Below are 25,617 nucleotides of genomic sequence, written 5' to 3' on the forward strand. Positions count from 1 at the left end.
TTTTAAATTTAGAAGCCAATTTCTTGCAAGTTTATTTTTTATCTTTTTATTCTTTTAAGGGCGCTTGTTTTTATTGAAAGCATAAGAATTAGGTATGGCAACAAGAATAAAAAATTAGAAGTATGTTAAAAAGCAACAGCAGAATGGCAATACTTATTGAGATTTACGTAAACAAAGTAAAATTTGTTGTATTTTGATAAATGTTGTTTAATTATTTCTTTTTATGTGAAACGTATATATATTATTTGGAGAATTAGTAACGTTTCGTCAGAGTTCATTGAAAATTTCAAGCATGTCTCAGAAAGATTCATCCGAAAAAAATCTTTTAAAATCCTTAGAAACTCCGGAAGAGAAGCGTCTAAGAAGATTCGCAAAGAAAGAGTTGAAAGAACGTAAGAGAAAGGAAAAAGTGTTAGGATGGGACAAAGAATACATAAACTACACAAATACTGATAACCCCTTCGGTGATACAAACTTATTAAATACATTTGTGTGGAAGAAAAAACTGGAAAAGGAGGGTCTTAACAAGTTAGATAAAGAAGAGTTGGAACGAAGAAATCGACAGAAGCTAGAACAAAATAAGCTGGAATTAGAAAAAGTTAAACAGCGTCGTTTAGAGAGAGAAAAAGAACGAGAGTTCAGAGAAGCAGAAATGACGAGAATTCAAAGAGAAAAGGAAGCAGCGACTTTTTCTGAATGGGAGAAACAGGAAGATACATTCCACTTGCAGCAGGCTAAATTAAGATCTAAAATCCGTATTCAAGATGGAAGAGCTAAACCTATCGATTTATTAGCTCGTTATATCAGCTCTGAAGAAGAAGATTTTACTGTTGAGATGCATGAGCCTTATGTATATCTAAATGGACTAAAAAGTCAAGATCTTGAGGACCTCCAAGAAGATATAAAAGTCTACATTGAGTTAGAAAACGGGAAGAACTTTGATTACTGGAAAGATCTTCAGATAATAGTTGATGATGAAATTCATAAGTTAAGAGAACTGAGTGGATCTGAACATCGTGAAAGCATTAACTCATCGGTTAATTCGGAAATAGTTTCAATTTTTAAGGGTAAATCTCCGACTCAACTTCAAGCTATGTATCGCCAAATTGAGAAGAAAATTGCAGAGAGAGGTGAAGGTTTAGATATTAGCTATTGGGAAACTTTGCTATCACGACTCAATGCTTATATGGCCCGTGCTAGGCTACGAGAACGTCACGAGGAAAACTTGCGACATAAGTTATATAAACTCAAACAAGAACAAGGAGTTGAGCGTACTCCCTTATTTCCTTGTGTATCTAATAACAGATTATCTGATGATTTAAAGGATAATGATGCTCCATCTACATCCAGGGTCTCAAATGTGTCCTCAAACTTAAGTGACACAAATACAGCATCAAATTCAAGTGATACGGATGCACCATCAACCTCTAAAGACACAAATGCCTCCTCGACATCGTGTGACAGAAATGAACCTTCTACTTCGAGTGACACGAATGATCACGTTTTTAAAGAACCTGAAAACAAGAACACTGAGGTTCAAAATAATGAAAAAAGTAAGATTACTGGAAAACCTGTTTTGGAATCCTATGAGTCTGGCCGTTACAGTCCTGTGTTAATTCGTTATTCTAAAGTTGAACCAGGTGTTATTCTTTTGGATCCAGTTGAAGATGCTGATCGTTTGGAATTCATGCAAAAGCGTCTGTCTAAACAAGGCTCTGCATCTGGAATGGATCTTTTGTCTGAAGAAGAAAAAGCTTTTCACAAAATTGCCAAAAAGGGCATGGATAGTGATGAGGCAGTGTTTAGCGTTGAACATAATGTAGACAAAGCTTATACTTGGTCAGATAAATATAGGCCTCGTAAACCGAGATATTTCAATCGCGTCCACACTGGCTTTGAGTGGAATAAGTATAATCAGACCCATTATGACATGGATAATCCTCCTCCTAAAATTGTTCAAGGATATAAATTTAATATTTTTTATCCTGATTTAATTGACAAAACTAAAACTCCAGAATATAGTTTAAGTGTCTGTGATGATAATAAAGATTTTGCCATTCTAAGGTTTAAAGCGGGTCCACCTTATGAGGATATTGCATTTAAAATTGTCAACAAAGAATGGGAATATTCTTACAAAAGAGGTTTTCGTTGCCAATTCCATAATAACATATTTCAGCTATACTTTCATTTTAAACGTTATCGATATCGACGATAAAAGTATTAGAGATTGACTTTATGACATATTCAAGTAATATGTGTGAACGGAAATTTTTAGCTTTGTATTTTCAGTATGTATACATAATAAATTTCTGATTCATTGTCCGAGACATCTGTATAAAAATATAAATATTTTGTAGCAACACTATTTTATAGCCATAGAGAGACTCATCAAATATCTATAATATATGAATCTAATGTTCTGATTTGTTAATAATTTTCTAAGAGCTGTATCACTTTGATTTTATTAAACTGTGTAAATTGTTATGAATTTTCTTTTTTTTTTTTCTTTTTTTTTTTAACAAAAAAATTTTTGTTACATAAATGGGATAACTTAAAAATATTAATAAACATTAGAGATCCCTTGAAATAAGTTTCTGGTTCTCTAGAATAAGGAGCTTTAAAAAACTAATATTTATTACCAATCTTATTTAATTACACAACAATAATTTTTTTTTTCTTTGCTAAGTCTTTCAATTTTCAAACATCATTAAATGAAGTTACAAAGTTGAAATATTTAAGGATTTTCACTGTGGAAGAAGGTTGAAAATATATTTGTATCAAAAAAGTTAAAAAACTACCTTTAAAAAAAGTCCTTTTTTCATGAAAATTAAAATGCTTAGTGTAAGTTGAATGAGTGTTATAGATGTTGGTATTTAGAAATTTGCTTTCAAGTAATAAATGCAAGATATAAGTTTCATTTCCTATTATCAACCTATAAACTATAAAGCTAGTTGACTCAAACTTATTTAATTGTTTCTTTCAAAAGTTTCATGCTGCACTTAGTTTCTTATAATCACTTCAAATTAGTTTGGCGAAAGCTTGGTTAAATAGACACCCTCAAGATCCAGAAACTCACCTAATACAAAGTTATACTGTGGAATAAAATCATGGCAAATTCTTTTCTACTTTCGAAATTTAAAGTATCTAAAAAAGTGAGTTCTGATAAACCAAGCATAAATTATTAAACTTCAATTCATTTTCCCAAAATATCAAAATGCAAACAAATTATTTAAGGATAATGAAGGGGGTAAGTAATCCTGGTATAATTTGTTTGTATTTGGAAGGGGGGGATTCAGTATTAGAAGCTTAATGATTTACTCTTGGTTTTTCGGATCTTTTTTTTTCTTTTTTTTTTTCTTCTATAATTTGAATTTTAAGTCAAAAGTTACTAATGTAAGTAAAATAGAATATAGTCTCATCTTAAGAGATGTATCTGCTTAGGAGAAAGACATGTTGATTGAGAAATCAATTGCTGTATATTTGTTTAGCTAAATTACGAAAAAATATGTACATAATTAGAGGCAAGGAATTATATTAATGCATTTTTAGACTTAATCATAACTATATTTATTTAAACTTATAATAATTTATCATTTAAAATTAAAATATGAAATTTTAAAGCTTATTTACTGAATTTTTTTTTTAGACTATTCACTCATTTGAGTTCTGAAGTAGTTACATGAAATGTTCATTTAATCTCAGTTTAATTTTAGTGGCATAATGCAGTAGAAGATCTTTTTAACTCAAATATTGAAACATGAAACTTTGCAACATATGGAATTCTATGTTATGTAGATTGTTTGCATGTCATTAAACTTACCTACTACACATGACAATATTCAGGTACGTATATAACAATATTTATGGGACATGTCAATATTCATGCCTGAAAATAATTTTTTAATACCAATAGTTTAAAACACGAAAGTATGCTCTTTTTTAGTGTTTAAAGAAAAATTAAAATTTCAAGAGCATTAGCATTAAGAACCAACAAAATTACTTATTTTGGTTCACTTTCGAGATTGTAAAGCTATGCAGTTTGTAGAACTGTGTTATAGAGCTCTACAGTATCTCTACTGTTAAACAATATTTTTGCAATCATTCATATTTGAGCTATTTTTGGGCAAAAGGTAGTCTTAGTATAAACTTGTCTACCTTAAGTTTTTCTTCTTTTTGTTAAAAATTCTGTTTTTGCGTTTCAAGAATTTTTCAGCATCTTCCAAATCGTTTTTCTACAGTTCAAACAATAATTAAAGTAAATTTTAACAAAACTCTTGACTCAAAAAAATGTACTAATTAGCTTAACTATTACATTTTAAATTATTAAATTGCATAAAAATGTATTAATTAGCTTAAAAATTTATTTTCTGATGTTATTAAAACTTTACTTAAGATTGTCATTGCTTAAGTCTAAGGATTTTTTGTGTAAATGACTATTTGTAGTGCATTTGCCAAGCTGAACTAAATTGGCAGAATGTCAAAAAAAAATTTCCAAATTCCTAATTAGTGAACATTTTGGGGGAGATGAAAGAGAAAAGTAATTTTTTTTTCTCTTCCAAACTTGTTTTACCTTTTCTTAAAATAAAAAATAGAACTACCTAAAAATAGAATTGCATAACCTGACCAGATATTGGGTAAGATCAATAGTGATTATGCATCAATATTATGGATTAATATTGATGCATATTAACTTATAATTTTTTCTTTTTATGATTTTATTAGTCTGCTTTAATCTGAAAATTTTATAATCCCGCATTTTTAACTGATGTATTTGTGTTACATTGTGAAGTGTATTATTTCTTTAGAATCTTTGGTCAAGGAATTAAGAAAGAATACTGTATTAATTTTTGTTCATTAATGTCAAAATTGATTTTTTTTCGCTGTGTAACTAAATTCAGCGGAAATAATAGAATAGGGATTTTTCGATGCAATGGAAAAACTAATCACAGTAGAGTTATAATTTTTTGCTCTGAAAGGATGTTTTCTAATAATTTCGAATTAGTTTTTGAATTTTCAAATTCATTTATGTTGTCCCGAAAAGTTATTTAAAAATTCTTATCTTTTCTTGTTTTTTGGAAAATAACATGAGCTTATTTATTGTCTGCCTTCTTTGAAAAAGCGAACTTTTTTTTGGAATATTTTAATTAGAGAACTTGATATTTATGTTTATCAATTGAAGAAAAATTGTTTACTTTATGATTTCCTGTTTGGTTAACCTTGTGTCTAACTTAACTCCGGAAAAGTAAAGTTTATACCCCCCTCAGAGCCGGATTATACCTTTCGTAGGCCCTAGGCATAGCCGTTTTTGGGCCCTCCTTCCTCCACTCCTCCCCTCTTTTCAAAATACATGCTAAAATTTTCTTGCTCAAATTAAAGATAAACTTGTGAATACTTTTCCTAACGTTCACATTGCATTAAGAATATATTTGTCGATTCTTGGATCAAATGCAGAAGGAGAAAGATCTTTCTCCAGATTAAAATTGATAAAAAATTATTTGCGTTCAACAATGAATCAAGATCATTTGGCATGGCTCGCACTTATGTCTATTGAATACGACATTTTGCGTAGTTTGGAATTCGACAGCATAAAACAAGATTTCGTTGAATCCAAAAATCGCAAAAAAGTAATATATTAGATCATAAGATTCTGCAAAATAATTTATTACCGAAAAATATTATATTTTTATTTGTATCTTCATAATTTTGTGCAAAATACACTTGTTGTTAAAGCTAAATTATTTTTGTCAACAAATTTTTTTTCTCCCAAGTTTTTCGTAGGCCCTAGGCACGTGCCTATAGGTTAATCCGGCCCTGACCCCCCTTTTTTTTCCTTTTGGTTTCTACCCATATATTTTCTCTGTTATTTCTCTTAAAATTAGCTGCAAAATCGATAAAATGAATTGTTTTTTTTAAACCGTTTTTTAGCAAGATGTAACTTATATTATTGATCATTTTATGATACATTTTTAAAACAAGGATATTTTTCTAAACGGTATGCATGCAGAATATTTTTTTACAAATTGCAGTATTGATGATAGTTAGAAAATTAAGTTTGTATAACGTAAGATGAACGCTTTACAAAATTTCTCTGATATAAAACTCGAAACACGTTCACGAAGAGCTAAATCCTTTTAAGTTTGTTTGTAAGCTAAGTTGCTTGAGAGAATATTTAGAGTGAAATTAATGGTTATACATCGTAGATCATATTAACGAAATGAGTAGGCTATGATAGGGGGGGTAACGACATGGCAGACCTCATGTAACATTGTACAACTCTATTAATTTTATTGATTAAAAAAAAATTTTTAAGATGATACTTTGTAATGTGCATTAGATTGCGTGGATGAGGGGAAAAAATAGTTGAATCGCCATGGGATAGCTACATAAATTGCGCCAAACTGCTTCAAAACAAAATATATACTCAGTGGAGCACTCTGGAGATCATTCTGGTAGGGAGGGTTAAAATTGATAATCTTAGTTTTATTTTTCAGGAATGTTGAACACTAAATTATTTTAAATAATATTGTAAGGAGCTATGGTGGCTCAGGGGATAGAGCATTCACCTCCCAATGAGGTGAACCGGGTTCAAATCAAGCGATGGCTGGTCGATACAAATTCCACACTGATTACAGTGTTGATGTAAAATATCCTTAGTGGTAGACACAATCATGGGTTAGAATCCCTGCTCCATGTTACGCAAATACGGGTTAGTTCCGTCGAAAAGTCCTCCATGAAGGCCAAATTTCTTATAATAAGGTTCAAAATTACGAGGCTGCGGAGTTGAACATTGGTAGTCGTAAACCCAAAATTGGATCGGCTGCTTAATGAGAATTATAAAATAATATTTTAAGAGCCATGATGTCTCAGGGGATAGCGCGTTCACTCTCAAATGAGGTGAATTGAGGTTGATGAATGAGGTTGAATTCTAGTGATGGCTGGACGATACGAATTCTGCACCCAACTCGCGCCGACCACTGTGCTGACTTAAAATTTCCACAGAAAGGCGGTTCAGGGGTTAGAATCCTATGGCGTCGGGCTAACGGTGCGATTTTTGTAGTTTTCCTCTCCTTGTAACTCAAATGTGGGTTAGTTCCATCAAAAAGCCCTCCACGATGACAAATTTCTACCAAAATTAATTTCCTTATCTTCTGGATTGGGTTCAAAATTACAAGGCTATAGACTCGTAAACCCTAAATTGGATTGGCCGTTCAAAGGTTATAAAAAAATGTCCTTAAACTGGTAAGTATTTTTCATCAATAATAAATTTATTATACAATTAAAAAATTTATTATTAATTCATATAGTTAAAATACAAAACATATAGATTGAGTAAAAATGAATAAAAAATTTCATCCTTTTACTTTTCACATTTAGTCCCATGTCCATTTTCGTAGATTTTTCGACTAGGTGATTCAGAACATATCCTCTTTGGAAATTGTTATCTCTTTATGAAAATACAGTGCGGGGAGTGAAAAAAAAAAACACACGGAATAACTTTTGATCTAATGAGCGAATTTTCACGCACTAGGGTTCAAAGGAGCAACCTCAAACATGCAAATTAATCTGTGCTATTTATGTTACGATATTTTAAGTTACGAAATCAGCCACAAAAACTTATTTTCTCTGAATAATATGCTTTCTTCTTTGGGCGGATTCGGACTCCCTACCCTGAAAATATATTGGGTAACCGCTCAAATCTACTCAAAAATGTTATTTTATAAGCATCTTGCTGAACCGAATATAGAAATTGTTTGCTCTGATTCTATCCAAAAACCAAGTTTACTTGCTCCAAAACACATTTTTTCGGCTCCAAAATGGTTATGCTGTTGTTCCATCCTTCCTACTGTGGCATCAGAATGTACTAAAAAAAATGACATGCCCAAGATTGTTTTGATATTTAAAAACATATATTGCAATTTTAATTAATTCATTGAGAGTGACAAATTAATATATATGCAATTCCGGGAAACTAAAAGTTTTGCTATGCCTTGACTATATCTTAATATTTCTGATTTGTTTTGAAGTATGTCCTACATTATTGTACTTTGTCCTATATTATATATACATCCTTAAATATGTCTTACGTTTTGAATCTTAAGTCAACATCACTCTAATGCTGTGAAGTTTTTCTCGCACACATTATCGCTTCAAAAAAATGAGAAAGAGAAAAAAACATTCATTGGATTCTAATTAAAATGTCTATTGTAAATTTCTATCTTAAACTTTTAATTAATGTTTTTAAAGCTAAAATCAAATGCAACATAAAATAGGAAGTTGAAACTATGATAATAAAAAATAAATGAATGACCCCGTTATAAACAGAATATAACTTTCCCCTAGGAAATTCAAATAAATGTATGAATACGTTGTAGAGGATGTTTATCAGTCTTGTTTCACATACTTGCTGTCAGAAAGGATGAAAAATGAGGTTTTTTATAAGCTTTATTCATGGTTTCGAAATTTCTTTTGTTCTGAGTTGGCCAAATTCACACAAGGTAAGAGTAGCAGAACTTACAAGCTGAATGAATGACTGAAAATAATGTTTTTATGGTTGAATTCAGATTTTAATTCAAAAGCTAATATTATGAAGAGGGCAAAGGCAAAACCACTGTAATACTTATGCACACAAGCAAATAAATTAACGTTACTCTCTGAATTACGTTTGACCTATAATAATCGAATTTTTACGAAGAAATGGAATACTTGTTTTAGAGGCTGATGTCAAACCCCGCTATTGTGAACACGGTTTATAGTGAACTCCCGGATATAGTGAACGAAATGTTCGCTCCCAAGCCTTGCTAACCACGTAGGGGAGAGTTGGATAAAACGGGATACCATTATTGTTTTTATTTACTACGGAATATCTGTTTAGGAAAACAATACATTATTTTTTTTGTAGCTGCAACATTTATTGAAGCACACAAAAAACATATTTTCAACTAATTTTAATGACAGCGAAATAGGAAAAAAAATTCATTTCCAAACTCTTACATATCCCGTTTTAGCATACCTGGGTTGTATAAAACGGGATAGGGTTTACAATGTTTAATTTTTTGCATATATATAAAGATAAAATAATAAATAATGCAAATATATAAATAATTGTTTATGTATAATAATTGTTTATGTATAAAAAAGTCTTCATCAGAGAAATACATTACAATTAGTTCTAAAGAAAGATGTGAAATCCTAGAGTCGAAAATAAAATGCTTAATAATGAACGTTAATAAACAAATTTTGCATTACTATATAAAGAGACTAAATTATTCAAAAAATATATATAGTAAATATAAATAAGTTGTTTAAAAAGCCTAGGCCTACATTAATATATGGCTATTTTAAAATGTAATAATCCAATAAATAAATAGGTGGATAAAACGGGACATGAAAAACTCTATCCCGTTTTATCCAACTCACAAGTGTCCCGTTTTGTCCGACTCCGTCACTTTTTGAAACAAACATGGTTGCTGCGTAAATGTGAAAAGAAAATTTGATAGACTACACATAAAAATATTGGTAAATAAATGGTTAATTAAATTTAATATTCACCGGAATTTTATTCCCATATATGTAGGCAGTACAATGTAAAAAGCAACGCACTTAAATGTAGAAAATGGCAAAAAAATAGAGTAAAAAAATTCTGAGACCTACAACTTTCTATCAAATAGTGATCTCGAGGCGGGACGCACCGAGAATGATATAATCACGGTCGAATAACACGTTTCTGTCGTTGTCCACTAGATAGCTGCAATAGTCTGGTCCCTAGGCGACGTATCCCGTTTTATCCAACTCTCCCCTATATGTTATTTTTTGTGGTTATAGTGAACCAAAAAAGAGAGGAAGTTGGATATTATGAACTTTTTTCTGTCTTCGACTGATTTATTTTCTTCATTTATAATAGTATTCGTAATAATTTTGAAACTTTTACTTCAAAATAAATACATATACCGATTTTTTAAACCATCAATAGCATGGAATGTAGCAATAAGCATTTTTTCTTGCTTGCTTCATTATTAGATAGCATTATTGAATTGGTTCAGGATTCAAAGAAGCCGCAATCTTCCAGTATCTGGACAAATACTTCAAGTCAAAGCTGATGAATTTGCTAAGCGATTTGTTGAGATTACTTTTATGTGCTCGAATAGCTGAGTTTGAAAAGGCGGAATAACATAAATTCAGGAAAAATTATCCGAGATTCGGGAAGTGTTTCCGTATCTGATATTGAGAATTGCTCTTCAGCTAAAGATTACTAATTTTTTTTGTACGCAGGACGAAAAGTAATAAAAAATAAAAGTTAACACATTTTTGTTACTAAGTATTATTTTTCAGTCATTTATTTTTATTTCATTTTATTGGTCATTTATATAAATAATGTGTAATAAAAGGAGGGAGTTAGGAACTATTAGTTAAAATTATTTGCGGAACGGATATAGTGAAGTACCGGTTGTAGTGGACCGAAATTTCGATCTCTTGAAGGTTCACTATAGCGAGGTTTGACTGTAATTGATTTGCACTTATTCTGAAATCGGACACCAAAACTTGCCTATCTCTAAATGGAGATACTTTTTTTGCTCTTTCAACGTTTGGACTATCGAATTTATAGTCGATATGGGGCCGTTAAAATATTACGTAAGCACCTTAAGGGGTTGATAGATTTGCTTATTTTTGCTGACAGGGAGAGGAGGCGTGTGAGCAATGCTTCCGCAAGAGAACAAACTCACATTGCTATTTTTCTTAATGTAGAAAAGTAAAAACAAAAACGTGCAAAAAAAATTTGAGATAGAGTTAAACGTGGGAAATTTTTTAAATTTGAAGTAAAATTGAGCTTGGAAAAAGAAAATGTTGTACATTTTTTTTCGGAGAGTTTCATCGGTCATAAGGAGTACTAACCCCTGAAAGGAAAAAACCAAAGATTCCTAATAAATACTCTACTTAAAAAATTTGCGAAATGATATGAACCATAAATTTTGTTCTATACAAAGTTACATTGTTTATTTGAATATAATTCTAAAATTAGATTACTACTGTAAACGCAAAGTTAAAGGAAAAGGGAGGTGTTGGTAGGCACGTGCAGGTTATTTGTTTATTTTTGCTGATAAGGTGGCAGCGGAGTCTAAAATTGCGTACTACATTTTCATATATTGATAATATTACCTACATAATCTTTTATAATAGTTGTACGATTTTTCTATCTGGAAGATATGATCTCCAACAGTTTCAAATCCTCTTACCCGTAGAGTTATGACCATATCACTTACAAAATTTTCATTAATTGTTTTGTATATTTCACAATATCTTTGGAACAAGATTGCGTGAATCCGAATGCTTTTTACACCCCATTGTTCTTTTTCTTCTACTTTCTGATAGGAAATAAAAAGGAAAATTATGTGACAGGTTCGCTCTATAACGGATGTCTTCAAGCGATTTATCGCAAGTTAATAAGAATAAAATTGTTTAAAACTGATTTATGATGATTTAATTATTTTTGAACTATAGCTAAAATCCTAGCTACGATTTATTTAATACTCATAGCCAAAACATTAAATAACATTTTTTGGTTCTTATTAACCAAACCTTTTGGTGCTTACTTTAATTATATCCCGTCGACCATTTTCGCCAACAAGGCGCCAAAGTCATTTTGGTACCTTTAAAATGTATTCCAACTTGGTAATAGATTATGAAGAAATTGTTTAAGAATTTATTCATTTATTTCTCCTTAACTAAAATATCAGCAGATTAGCTATGTGAGATGCGCATTTGAACTTTTGCAGTAACATATATAATGAGTGCTGAACGCTATTTTTTTGTGAACAATCAATAATCAGTGATTTTAAAAGATGAATATAATGATGCCTCTAAACAAAACAACATTCTTCATAATTTAACATTTTATTGCCGTGAAATATCTAGATTATGTAAAATATATTTCATAAATACATGATTATCAGATTATAAATGATATTCAGATTTTATAAACTGAGATTATACATGACTCATAAATATCAATTGAATAAAATCAACAACAAAAATTATCACTAATGCATAATATATAATTATAGGCATTTATAAATACTGAACTTAACAAAATAAAATATTTTATACATATTTTAGCTAATATATATGTGTATGAACAAAAAAAGAGAAAAAACTTAAATGCAATTTTGTCTCAAATCACAATAATTCTAAGATTCAAAATTTAGATATTTAATTCAAAATGGAGAAAATATAATCTTTAATATCGTAAGAAATTTGCATGATTTTCATTTTTATGACCGTTCCACATATTCACATGAAAATACAAAGTATTTTACAAAATATTTGAATGTGAAATTTATTAGGCTACATTTTAAGTAAAATATCACAGCATTTATTTATAAAGTTTTATTTAAAATTATTTAAAACAATTTAAATGCATCAGGATTAAAATAAATACTTCTTCGTGGAATAGCACAAAAACATCTTGTTAAGTTTTTTACAGAAAATATCACATTCAATTGTAGCTACCTTCGTTGATGACGAAATAAAACTGTTTTATGACAAACGGGTGATAAAAATATAATTATGAACATTACCAAACTTTCATTCAAATTTAGTTTCGCAATCTATTCTATACATTTTCTTAGTTAAAGTATCTTGATTACATACATTTTCTCGAACACAAGTTTAATGCTGTATTTTGAAATTCGCAAAAAACCCATTCCTTGGAATGTTAGCGTTATTACTAGGAAACTATAGGGATTTAGCAGCTAAGAACTGGCATTTAGAATTAATTCATCAGCCAACGTGCCAGGCTAAAAAAAAAGTTCTATATAAGCACCATTAAAAGTTTCAAAAAAGATAATTCTTAAATTTTTCAAACTTGATTTTAATGATTTAGAAAACATTTTTAGAACAGTTTTTTAATCGTTACATTAATTTCTATTTCACTAACACATTTTTTTTAATAAAAAAAAGGGAATAATTTTTGCTTTTTGATATTGTAACAATATATTTTTTTATCATGATTTGTATCCGAGGATTTTTTTTTCTATGGTTAGAAATACAATCGAAGAGTTAAGTGGAAGAGGTTAAATAACATTTGAGTGAGTTTAGAAAAATGTTACAACAACAAGAAGTTGTTAACAAAATGCATTTTTTTTCATTTAAAACCGTCTTATTTAATAACACAGCAGTGCAATTAAACTCAAATCAAATTCAATTAATAAGATTAGTCATAAGTCAACAAACTAAATTTCATCGATATACTTATAAACCCAAAATTTCAAGCTACTATTTTTTTGAATGTTGGTAATCTGTTCCACTGAGCTTTTTATTTCCAAAGCATTTCGTTACATTGAATAGTTTTCTAGTAATAAGACTACATTCAGTACATCATGAATTTACTCACTATAGCAAATTCAACAGCTAAACCAATACATGAATTAACGAACTGATTAAAATGCTCCTATCCTAAAATTAGCATGGAGTTCACAGTTAATCTGAAAAACTTGATCGAGAAGGTAAGGAATGATCGTATTTTTGTTCAGTTGAACATACTTGTGCATGTCCTGAAGAGATTTTTCTGTATCACTTTCAATTTTTTTGACAACACCGTCTTTTGAACCAAGATACTAGAAGAAAAAAAAGAAAATCAATGAACCATCTAATAACTTTAATTAATTCATAAATTAAAGAACCATCTAATTATCTTATGTACACGTACACGAGAAACATACACTTATATAACTCATCTACATAGGAGGCTTAGAAGGGTTTGGTTGTAAATGCCGCACTAGACTCATGGGCTATAGGTGATGGTCTGGGGCAGTGGTTCCCAACCTTTTGTGAACTATCGCCCCTTTCTCTTTTTGCTCAAAAAAACATTCATTGTTGCTTGTGAGCAACCAAACACTGAAAATATGCTATGTTATTTGATTTTAATTTTAATTGTAATGCAAATAAGGAGGCACATTTATCCTGTCATTTTTATTAATTAAAAAAAAATTGTGCATCTTTTTTTTTCAAAAAGAAATGATATTTAAAACGGAATAATAAAAACAAAAGTACATTTTTTTAAATTCATATTTTAATGTAATCAAGAAAAAGTTAAAACGTTAACAACTAAAATTTGAGGAAAAAAAATTAAGAGGGAGAAAGTACATTTTTACCACTTCAATGACTGCCCTGTGCTTGGTGTATTTCAAGTTAAAGCTTGTATGTCAGGTTTTATGCTCGTCAGATTTAAAGGCAATTGAATCAAATGTCCAACCTATCTCTTTGCTTTGTGAGCAGCTGGGAGACAGAACTAAATCCTCTCTCCACTAAATATGTTGACGGGAACGAGATGAGAAGCGGCTCAGTTTGTTTCCACAATTGTGGATAAGTATCCATAAGCTTTACCCAAGATAACTCCTAACCGTATTTTTTAAAGACGACTTTAGCCTCACAGTCATACTTCAAATCTAAAATCTTAGTCTACAAAGAGGAAGTGAGCTTATCCACAACTTTAAAAGAGAAAGGATCGAAAATCCAATCCGGAATTTCTAATTTCATCAAATCTTTAAATCTTGTAACTGATCAAGGTGATCAGTAAAATATAAGATTTTATTTTCGAGAATCTCGATATCTGCCATTGAACTCTTTTTAAGAGTTGGAAATTGCATTAGCTCTTTGCGACCAATGTTTGACTTGTAGATATCAAACTTGGCGATAAATGAAGATGTGATTCCCTTAGCCTTGATAATGTTTATTTCATTTGCTTGAAGTTTTACGTTGATTTACTTCATTTTTTCAAAACTATCTGTGAAGTACGCAGTTTCTAACTTGCGTTGCTTCAAATTCTCACTTAAAACAGGATCAGTGGTGTCGTGAAACTCAGTAACCGAATCCATCAATTCGAAGAAACGGCTCAGTTTCCTTTTGAAAGCCATCTCACGGCTGTATGTAGGAGCAGGAATTCGAAATCTTCATCATTTTCATGGCAAAGTTCTCGGAACAAACGGTTATTAGGAGAATTAGCTTTTATTTTATTGATGCCAGGAATAACCAACTTTTCTCAGCCAAAAGTTGACGATGACTGACATAATGAATGGGGAGATAACTTCTGGTACTTCTTTTTTAAGGTGACCCTGAAACCCAATATGACAACCAGACATGGTTGGAGCACCACCTGTTGCACAAACACTTACATTTGTGAGGGGAATTTCTTTTACCTCAAAATAGTCTTTGACCAATTTAAAAATCGACGATCCTTTTGTATCGGTGTTCAAAGTTCTTGTAAACAACATTTCCTAGTTAATCTCCTTACTCGCATTTATGAATCTCACGTAAGCTAAAACAGCTTTGTTATCTATCACAGTTGATTCATCAATCTGCAACGCAAATTTACCTTCTTTCAGAAATTTAATCAGTTTTGATTCAACGTCTGCGGCCATCTCATCAGTACGCCTGGAAACAGTATTATTGCTCAGAGGAACAGAGCGACTTATCAGATTTCCGCCTGCGATACCAAAACGTATGACGAAAACGATCCTGCACTTGAATTTTTTTTTAATTTTTAACTATCATAATTCTTTGTCGACACCAGAACCATTGGTTTCATATATATTTTTTAATTTCAATCTCAAATAGCTTTAATTATTAATATTATTAGCAATTTTTATCTTTTGAGTACTCGTCGCCCCCTGATCGCCCCCCTAAGGATTATCGCCCCCTTGAGAAGCTCTATCGCCCCCTTTGAGGCGATCGCCCCCAGGTTGGGAACCACTGGTCTGGGGTTTATCCTTAATGATGATCCGAAGACAATACTTGTGTCAGACAGTGGAATCATCCTTTCTGCCTATGCACCACGATCCCCAATCGCCCGATTACGTGTGAACTTTTCTTACTCTGTGAATTCACCGTCGACATTACATTAGAATGGATTTCAAACCAACTAAGACAAGATCGGAAAAACTGCAGCCACCCAGCCATTAATATAGAGGAGTGAACATCAACCCAAACTGTGGTAGTGAAAACTAAACTCAACACACTGACTGCCGCTTAGAAAGAGAAGCTTTAGTTCCTCGGCGTATTATTTACAGAAAGTTTCTTATATTAACGTTGATTTATCACCAGCTGAGAAAAGCCGTTCGATGAGGTATTTTTGGTTCATCGATTCGTAACTCTGTAGCCTTTTAATTTTGAACCCAACTCAGGAGACAAGGAAACGAAGTATTGGAACAAAATTACCTTCGCTGAGGACTTTGAGTAAAATTAACCTGCTTATGCACAACAATAAAGAGGAAATTCATGAAAATCTCCCAAGGTTAACCCGATTGCAAAGCAATTCAAACCGATGTTTCATCTACCACTTAGGGTATTTTTGTTTAACACTGAGGTCGTGGCTAACTAGGAGCAGTATACTACTTGACTAACAGTCGTCGAGAATTAAATCTGGATCGCTTCGTATGAGGCTCAATCCGCCCCCCTGAGATATACGGACTCAATTTACGTTACAATTATATTTTTAGAAGAACCTTTGCAATACTAAGTTTGAATTATTTTTCTTGGAGGTATTAAAAGCAGCCTTCTATTTAAATCTAATAGTCAGTCATGCGTTCGTAAACTCGTAATCGATTAAACTCAAGTTTTCAAACGTTTTCATACTTCCAGATCGGATCACAAACAAACCCTATCATTTGCTTTAAATATAATCTTTAATTGTGGGTATAAATTTCTGATTGTAGAAAACTTATTTTATAGTCTTCTATAAATGATGAAGCTCGTAGTGGATTTAAGACATTTGTCTATATTCCATTGATTTTGAATCCAATCCAGAAGACTAGAATTTTTTGGTATCAGAACAAGTTTAATTTCGCACAGTTTATCTGAGAGAAACTAACATGATCATGATAAAAATATCTATAAACGGCTCTAATTGTTTGGTTTTTGCAACAGAGATAAGTATTAACAATGGGTGATAAATATAACTAGTAAGTAGCGTTAAATGACGGATAAATAAATAATTTATCAGGCAAATACCGTTATACCTTTTATTGATTTTAAGCTAATGATAGACAAAAATATTTGAATTTGTTGATTAATGCTTATTTGTGATTTTCTCGTTCAACGATAATGCACTGATCATATTCAGTAACGAAAGGCAGCGGTTTTTGACAATTATCGTTCTTTGATTTTACAGATAAAATTGTTTATATCGTTTGAATGTTAATTACACTCGATTAGAATTTTTAGATAAATCGCCTAATACGATAGGTTTTATGTCTTTCGTGCATTTCAAGATAAAAATTATTCCATTAAAACATTCATATCTCAAGTTATTAATCGATTAATCCGAAATTTAAATACATTTCTTGCGTTATAATTTACAAAACATCCCGGAAATATTGTATGTTTTAATTTAAACATTGTAGACTATATGTAAAAACTGTGTAGGGGAAAATTAAATATTTAAGGAAAACACTTTACAAAGATGAATAATAATTTTACAATGGTATTGAACGTAATTATAAGTAAACTATTTTATGAAAATTATAGATTGATCCAAACTTTTTGTGACAGAGAATGATCAAAAATAATATTTTTTATTTTAATAATTTTTGAAAAATTTTCTGAAGCTTGGATAATGACAAAACTGGAGGAAAATTGTATCGCAATATTTGAGAGAAAGATTTTGCGGAGTATGCTTGGTTGTGTAAGTGAAAACAATAACTGGAGAAGGAGATTTAACTTTGAACTGTACAAGATTTATAAACAACCTGATGTTATTAAATACATAAAAATAAATAAAATGAATTGGATGGCCCACGTGATTCGAATGAGTGATGACAATACAATAAAAAAGATACTGCTTTTTACAGTGGCCCCCATCCCCCCCCCAAGCTCTTGGGCGCATTCTTGGGCAAATTCTAAATCCCCCCCCCAAACTATCCGTTTTATTTAGTGTAAAAATTCCCCCCCCCCCAAGTTTCAAGTGTCCCCCCTGGTGGGGGCCCCTGGCTTTTTAGACCCACTGGAACAAGAAAGCGGGAAAGTCCGCGGTTGAGATCAAAGATAAATCGGAAGTCGTCATGGAGAAATCTTCAGAGGGAGGCATTGGCTCACATGATGATAACATTAAAATTCTTTGCCTGTTGTATAAATCAGCGGTTGCTATAATGGTGTACCAAACCATTTGGTTCCGTGAAAGAGTAAAAAAAATCCAAAAATTAAAACTTTGAAAAAAAAAAAAAAAAAAAAAAAAAAAAACTACTTTTTTCTTTTCTTTTTTAAATGTGTTTGAAGACGGCAATTATATTTAGATCTGATCAATGTTCCATTATTTACTTAATATTTCAGATGCATTTACAAAATTAATTAAAATAAAATGAATGGCATTTTTAAAAAAAAATCATTATCTTCAATATCGAAATATGTTTCCGTAATAACCATTTTCAACATTTATAGCAGTTCGTTTTCATTTCAATAAAAACCACTATCCGGCTTATTTGTTTCATTTTTAGCTTATGTATGTATGTCAAAAGCAAAATTCATAGACTAGTTTCAGCTCCACAAGACAGCGAAGTCGATTATTTAAAACATAATTAAAGATTATTAATGATAAAACGCGAAGATTTTTCATTCATTTTATGAAATATTTTCAAAATAAAGTATCCTTCCCAAAGTATAACAGGTTTCGTTTTTATATACCTTATTTATAAAGTATATAAGAACAACCATGATCAGACTACACTGACTATGGGTTTTGTCGAAATAAGATTGATCTTTTAGGATTCAATAGCTCAAAAAAATTAGGAGCCCTTGCCCTAAATCCACTCGTAATTACAAATTTTGCATTTGGTATGAAAATTATAAGCCGGCGCATGTTCTTCAAAAGTTTTAAGAAGATTATGTCATTCTACTTAATATATAATTTGAAATTTATTTGCTTTTCACTGTTCTTTTGAGCTTATATTTTTATGCGCTTCATGATTTTTTGATCCGAAATTATTACAAATTATAAGCCATTAAATTAGTCAAATATTAAAAGTGTTAGCAAAATTTAAAAATTCTTAGCCAATAGCAAATCTTAAAAATTTCTTACGATTGATTTTTTATCATAGAAAACTTTATATCAAAATACAAATTTACTTTAAATTGAATTATTTAATATTTCAAATCAAGAGTTATTTTACAGTTGGGTAAGAGTTAAGAAGCAATGAATGGGAAAGAGGATGAATCATATCATATGCGCACTGTGCGTATATGACATGGAAATGAAAAACTGTTGTGAAGGTGGCAGAAGTAATATTGAAGAGTTTGATGAAAACAGAACGCGTATTAAAATTAGAATATTTTATTGTATTTAAATTTAGTAAGCAACTGGGTTTTTCAATATCTGCAGGTTTTTCAATATTTTCAATTCTGCTCTTCTTTGCTCAAAATACTATAGATAAAAATATTAATATTTATAATAATGGAGTTAGCAGTATTGTTTGATTGGCACGGGAATGAGAAAGTTTCCACCATTTTAAAACAGTAAATATCGAGATACTCATGACAAATTATTAATGAATTTTTTTTCTCATTATTTTAAAAGCAATCTGTTGTTGTTGTTTCCAATGCCACTCGCCAATACTACCAAGTCTGCTTGGTGAAATCAAGGCAGAGAGTGCGTTTGTTTTTCAGTGGCGCCACCTATTGCCAAAAATACGAATTCAGCCACACATACGTCACAGTCCTTTTACAGCGCAGACCCATTCATTCATCCATAGATCGTAATTTTGACCTGAACCAGAGAACGATCAATTTCCAATTCAGTTTCCCCTAGGTAAGATTTGTTATGGGAACACGGAGGACTTTGTGACCAGACAGATTTAACGTGCATCAGCCTCTATTTGCTACACGGGGAATCTTCGGATGTCCGGGATCGAACTCGCGACTTATTGAACATGGGCCCAACGCCCTACAAACTACGATATTCCGGCCTTTAAAAGTAATCTAAAACGGGAGTTTTTAAAAAAAAGCAAAATAGGCCTTTTTTTAGAGTTTGTGTTTTTTAAAATTCGATTAGAAAAGTTTTAATTTTTCTCCGCCTTCTTAATTCTGTAGTTTAAATTATTTGAAAATTTATTTTAGATCATTGCAACATTTAATTGAATTTCTTTTTTTTTTCTCCAGTTAAATCAGACTTTTTTTTCCAGAAAAATTAATATCATATTTTTTTTTTTTTTGGAAAGTTTGATTACGTTATTATAATTGATACCTGAAAATTTCTCCCTTTTTTGAGAGAAATGGGGATGATTCGATAGGGGAAGACTTTCTTCTATACCAACAGGCTTTAGGCATATTTTCCGAGGTATTTTTTTTTTAATTATTTATTTTGCGTGCGTTGAATTGAATGAAACCACTCCCCAGACGGATTAGTAGTTTGGAAGTTACATGGGTTTCATGTCTAGGAAGTACAAATTTATGCTTGAACCTATTTACGCATATGATACTTTAAACTGGCGAGACATTGTTTCCTGTGTATTTTTTTTTTACACTGAATCGAGTGAAGCTATACAAAAGTTAATAAAGCAAATACTTTAAAAGTTACAAGATTTATTTACTTATTATTTTTTTTGTATAAAAAAACTTTTGACGCTTATTTATGGATGTCCTTTACACTGCTATCCAGGAACTGTTTGAACATCTAAGGTATATTTTCCACCGTAATTTTTCACTCTTAATCGAATAAAACAAATACTGAGACGATCGGACTAATAGTTAAGAAACTATACCCACTTTATGTTCAAAAAACACAGTTTTGTAGTTGCATTTATTTACACATCTTATATTATTATACAGATAAGCAAAGTATTGTTCTCTTTGTATTTTTTCTCGTTTAATCGTATAAGAGCAAACACGAATTAAAAGGGCAAATATTTCAAAGATCTTTTTTCTTTTTTTTTTGTTGTATAAAGGGAACTATTTTTAAATTACACTTATGAAGAAAACTCTTAAAACTTCCAAACTAGAATCATCAATTCAAATTTTTATCTCATTTGCTCGTAAAAAATTTCATCGGTCCCAGATAACAAAGTAAAAAGTCATTTCTAAAGTAGTATTTTTTTAATACATAGAAATGCTTACAACTTTTGAACTATTCTTTACATTTGACTCATGTATAGTTTCATTCGATTAAAAATAAAATAAAAAAGTACATAGGAGATAATGCCTCACTTGCTTAGATAGCAATGTCAGGCGCGTAAATTGGTACAAATACAATTCCTTTTTTCGTTCATAAAAGGCATAGAGCTTCCTAAAATATTAGTCCAATTGCCACGAGATTAATTTCATTGAAAATACACCGCTATTAATGCTAACGCAAATAATACTAGTGAAAATACATCGGAAACAATGCCTCACATGCTGGTCTAGAAGAAATTCGATTCCCTCTTTAACCACACCCATTTACATAAAAAAAGAAGAAGAAAAGGGGGTGTTGTTGTAGTTCATTTACGTCGCACTAGAGCTGCACAATGGGCTATTGGCGACGGTCTGGGAAACATCCCTGAGGGTGATCCGAAGACATGCCATCAGAATTCTGATCCTCTGCAGAGGGGATGACACCCCCGCCTCAGTAGCCTGACGACCTGCACGGGAAGTCGAGCTCTTTACGGTAGAACAGTTTAACGAGGACTAATACCGAACACCCTCGGTCCCTACGCAGACTGATCCAAGCGATCACCCACCTGCACACTGCCTCAGCCAGTGAAGCTTGACTTCGGTGATCTGCTGGGAACTGTGTATTTACTATCAGTCCACTGCGGAACAAAAAAAAAGGGGGGGGGCGTACAGAGGAGAGTGGGAGAGTTTTCAGGTATCAATTATAATAGCATAATAAATAGCAAAGTTTTTGTCAAAATATCTTGGGTATTAAATTTTCCTAAGTTATTTTAAGCTCATTTTTCGCAAGAATTTCACTTTTTTTTCTAGTGTAATAACTGAACTATTTAGCTATTGCTTTCATTTGTTAAAAAGGTAAAATCTTCAATTTCAATGTTACATTATATTCCAAGCTCCAAGTTACATTATACTCCATATATTATACGCAATATTCCAAGTCGAAATTCCTGGAAAGTTGGATATCCTGTCTCACCTGTAAATGATCGCAAAAGGAAGATGATAAAAGTTTCGTATGTGGTTCCTGTTCTATAATCTGATAAACAAACTTAATTTACGATAATTTCAAAACCTATTCCCTATGTCCCTTGATTTTTAAACACTCTATAATTCTCAGTGTAAGAGGGTTTTAATATTAATTTATTGACATAAATAAATATTTTAGTGGGAAAAATATAGAAGGTTTTTTCTCCATTATTTCTAAATAAATCGACCAGGACAGATAAAATCGAGTTTTAACATCCTTCCTTAAAAACAAATTTTTTACCCTTCAAAAATATAGTTCTTTTTTACACTAATTAATTTTTGTTTTTGGAGCTCATGAGCTTTTTTGTTATTCAAATAAAATTTAAGTAATATTATTCAAGTAGTTTCTCAAGAGAAAAAATATCTTAAGAACTCAGTTTTGTCTAACTTTCCCCTATTCACTTTCCTATGATTGGGTGATAAGAAATATCAATAACATATGGTGCTTTGAATGATGAACACGAATTTAAGTGGTTTTCATGCGAGTAACACAATACAAATATAATGAACCCTATTACTGGAATTTCTAATTTTCTGGTGGTTTTACGAAACTTGGAAGAAAAAAAACATTCAGTGCTGACGTGAAATATCCTCAGTGGTAGGCAGATCATGGGTTAGAGTCCCCTTGCCGTAACTGAGGGAGCTTCTCGTGATCTTCCTCTCCATGAAACGCAAATGCGGAAGAGCTCCATCAAAAAGTCCTCCAACCACGAAGGTAATTTTCTCCCAATACTCGATCCAGGAGTTCCCTTGTCTTCTGGATTGGGTTCAAAATTACAAGGAGTTGAACATTAGTAGTCGTAAACCCATAAAATTGGGTCGGCTGTTCAACGACGGTTATAAAAAAAATAAAAAATATAAAAAAAACTGCCACTAAGGATATTAAGGTTTTTTTCCTTATCTATTTGTGAAAGAATCTTTACTAGTTATCAATATTCTCATGAAGCCGCAATGATCCAATGTCAACCGAATTAACAGCATATAAACAAATAAATTTATGAAATAACAGACAAGGCTTTGATTTTTTTTTTTTATCTTTTGTTTATGATCTACAAACTGATTAAATTAAGGCGGGGAAAGAAGAAAAAAAAAATACTAAAAAGAATACTAAAGAATTAGGGAACCTAAAGTTTTAAGGCATTGTTCTTTAGGTAAAACTGGCGTTTTAATGCTTTAATTTTTATGTTTTTACCTAAATATTTCATTTTTATATTTTGATTATAAAATTTTATTTAGTTAGCTGATAAATATCGAAATACGAAAAAAATTCATGTTTATTACTAATAAATTAAAAATTTTCAAGTTTTCCAATAATTGCAGGCTATTTTCCAAAAGTTTCCATGCTTATTCTTACATTTCAAAATTCCCAGGATTTTTACCTTTGAATCCCCTAACCAGAGAATTTATTATTAGTTCTATATAGCTAATATGGATGTCCCTTAGATATTACTAAACACTTAATTCACATTAAACCGCTAACGTAATCTGATAGTAACATTTTGTATAATGGTTAGAAATAAAAGTCAATTAATCAATAAATTTTTTTCTAAAAATACATAAAAATCAATGTTTTTTATGCCCAAATTTTTACTATTATTCATAATTAAACTAGTAACCATATTTAACATAGCAAAAAAAATAAGATTTAAATAATTGGCCTATAAAATTTTCTCACATTCCGGGGAAAAGTGCCTGTCTGCGGATAAATATTTATATCAAAATTAATTTAAATTTTATCTATATTTAAATAGATCTAGGCTCAAAATATATTTCAATGTAGGGATTATGTGAATGATCCAAGACAAACTGGTGAAAAAGTCCTTTAAGTGCCACAATTTGTAAATCGGGTTGAGAAATACTGGTCTATAATGATAGTAATATTTGTATAAAATTTATAAACAGTTTTTCAGTTTATAAGAGGAGGAAGTATCAGAATAAAAATTATTAATAAAAAAAACCACGTATAATATCGATCAATTCCTAATATTTATTATTTTATATTCTTGAATTTTATCTGAATATGTTCAGGATAGGAATTTATATGAAGTCAGTTATTAACAAGTGAGCCACTTGTCGTGAGGAAGAAACAAGCACCGCTGCCGGAGGCAACCGCGCCAATGGGGAGCAACGATGAGGTGAGTTTGATAGGGCAGACCAGCTGGACGCTGAAGACGGATGGTAGTTAAATCAATAGAAATAGCAACTACATGAATAAAAATTTCCAGTATACAGGATATTTATAAAATTTTAAAAAAATAAGAGCATATTAACTAAATTTAATTATTCTTAGGCAAATATTTATTGATTTAAATGAATTTTGATATCGTTTGACTTTAATGAATTAATTAATTCATTATTTAAGAATTAATTATGATCTAGAATAATCTCCAAGTTATCAAATAGTTCTTTTTAGTTTTATTTAATTCTAAATATTTGGTATTATTTAAAGCACTATTTTGTAACAAGAATGAGGTTTATAGCAACTGACATGCAACTCTGGTGTATTTTTATATCATAAATACCTTTGCCTCATGCTCTTTAAACTCTTTTTCCTTTTCCTCTTTAAAGAGTCCAATTTCAGTAAGAGCATCTTCTTTAGCTTGTTTCAGACGTTGATTTTTGCCTATAAAACAATAGATTTAGTCAAAATTTATTAATTTTCTTTCTTTGTATATTTCTAAATCGAAAAAAATTAGGAAAAGTGTTGCTCTTATTTAAAATAAATGTATATGCGTTATATACTTATTTATTTTATTATTTAGTATTTTTGTATGAGAATACTAACAACAAAAATATTAAATAAAAAAGAATTTTCTAAGAATATTAGCTTAAAAACAGAATATTAATTACCATAAATTTTTATTTACGAAGTTACGATTTTTTCAACGAAATAGTTATGTTTATTATCGATTGTATTCATTCTCTCTATTACAAAGTATGATTTTTAATGGAATAATTTGTTATTGTTATTATTTAAATTTGATAAATACAATGAGATATTTTTAAATTGATATTTACTTCAACTTCCGAAATATGTATGAATTAAGACCAGTAAAGTTCAGTTACAGTTTTTTTTTCTTCAAAAACCACACCTTATTACGCGCTAAATAAAATTACATTTAATATACTTACGCTTTCTTGCTTGATTAGTTTTTTCTTCTGCTCGTTTTTCGGCAACTAATAATTGTTGTATGGATTGAGAGTCGTTTTTAAACATATTTTAAAGAGTAAGAAATGGAATAAATGCAATAAAAATATAAGATTTTCTTCACACTCAAATGAGCAGTCGAATCTTTACACTGGAAGTAGAAGCAGAAAAGCAGAAACAAAAACCGGAAACTAGAGTCGTAAAACCGAAAAATCACATGATGTTAACAATGGTTGCAGTTAAGGAAAAAATATATATGTATATACTTCTTTTTATTAAATTTTTATATTAAATATCAGCTTACTTTCATTTATTAA

General features: G+C 30.6%; 2 protein-coding genes across 2 annotated transcripts; one reads left to right on the plus strand and one right to left on the minus strand.

Annotated features, from left to right (window-relative positions):
* The first annotated feature begins 126 nt into the window (after nucleotides 1-126).
* On the plus strand, nucleotides 127-2,488 carry cactin (cactin, spliceosome C complex subunit). Its single transcript, XM_016071855.4, has one exon. It carries the CDS (start codon nucleotides 293-295, stop codon nucleotides 2,213-2,215), a length of 1,923 nt encoding a protein of 640 aa, XP_015927341.1. The 5' UTR covers nucleotides 127-292; the 3' UTR covers nucleotides 2,216-2,488.
* Nucleotides 2,489-11,870: 9,382 nt separating this feature from the next.
* LOC107454597 (V-type proton ATPase subunit G) lies at nucleotides 11,871-25,515 on the minus strand. The gene is made up of 3 exons (XM_016071842.3): nucleotides 25,285-25,515; nucleotides 24,675-24,775; nucleotides 11,871-13,610 (listed from the first exon to the last, which is right to left on the minus strand). Exons 1-3 carry the CDS (start codon nucleotides 25,367-25,369, stop codon nucleotides 13,434-13,436), a joined length of 363 nt encoding a protein of 120 aa, XP_015927328.1. The 5' UTR covers nucleotides 25,370-25,515; the 3' UTR covers nucleotides 11,871-13,433.
* Nucleotides 25,516-25,617: the final 102 nt, after the last annotated feature.

This window comes from Parasteatoda tepidariorum, chromosome 2, assembly GCF_982258835.1.
Source record: "Parasteatoda tepidariorum strain Cologne lab strain chromosome 2, Ptep-v5.0, whole genome shotgun sequence".
Classification (NCBI taxonomy): domain Eukaryota; kingdom Metazoa; phylum Arthropoda; class Arachnida; order Araneae; family Theridiidae; genus Parasteatoda; species Parasteatoda tepidariorum.

Bases quoted from the DNA above. Each gene is read 5' to 3' on its own strand.
- cactin (XM_016071855.4), top strand. From the start codon at position 293: ATGTCTCAGAAAGATTCATCCGAAAAAAATCTTTTAAAATCCTTAGAA.
- LOC107454597 (XM_016071842.3), bottom strand. From the start codon at position 25,369: ATGTTTAAAAACGACTCTCAATCCATACAACAATTATTAGTTGCCGAA. The intron at 24,776-25,284 runs GTAAGTATATTA...ATTGTTTTATAG, and splicing joins AACTAATCAAGCAAGAAAGC to GCAAAAATCAACGTCTGAAA. The intron at 13,611-24,674 runs GTATTTATGATA...TTTTTCTTCTAG, and splicing joins TTAAAGAGCATGAGGCAAAG to TATCTTGGTTCAAAAGACGG.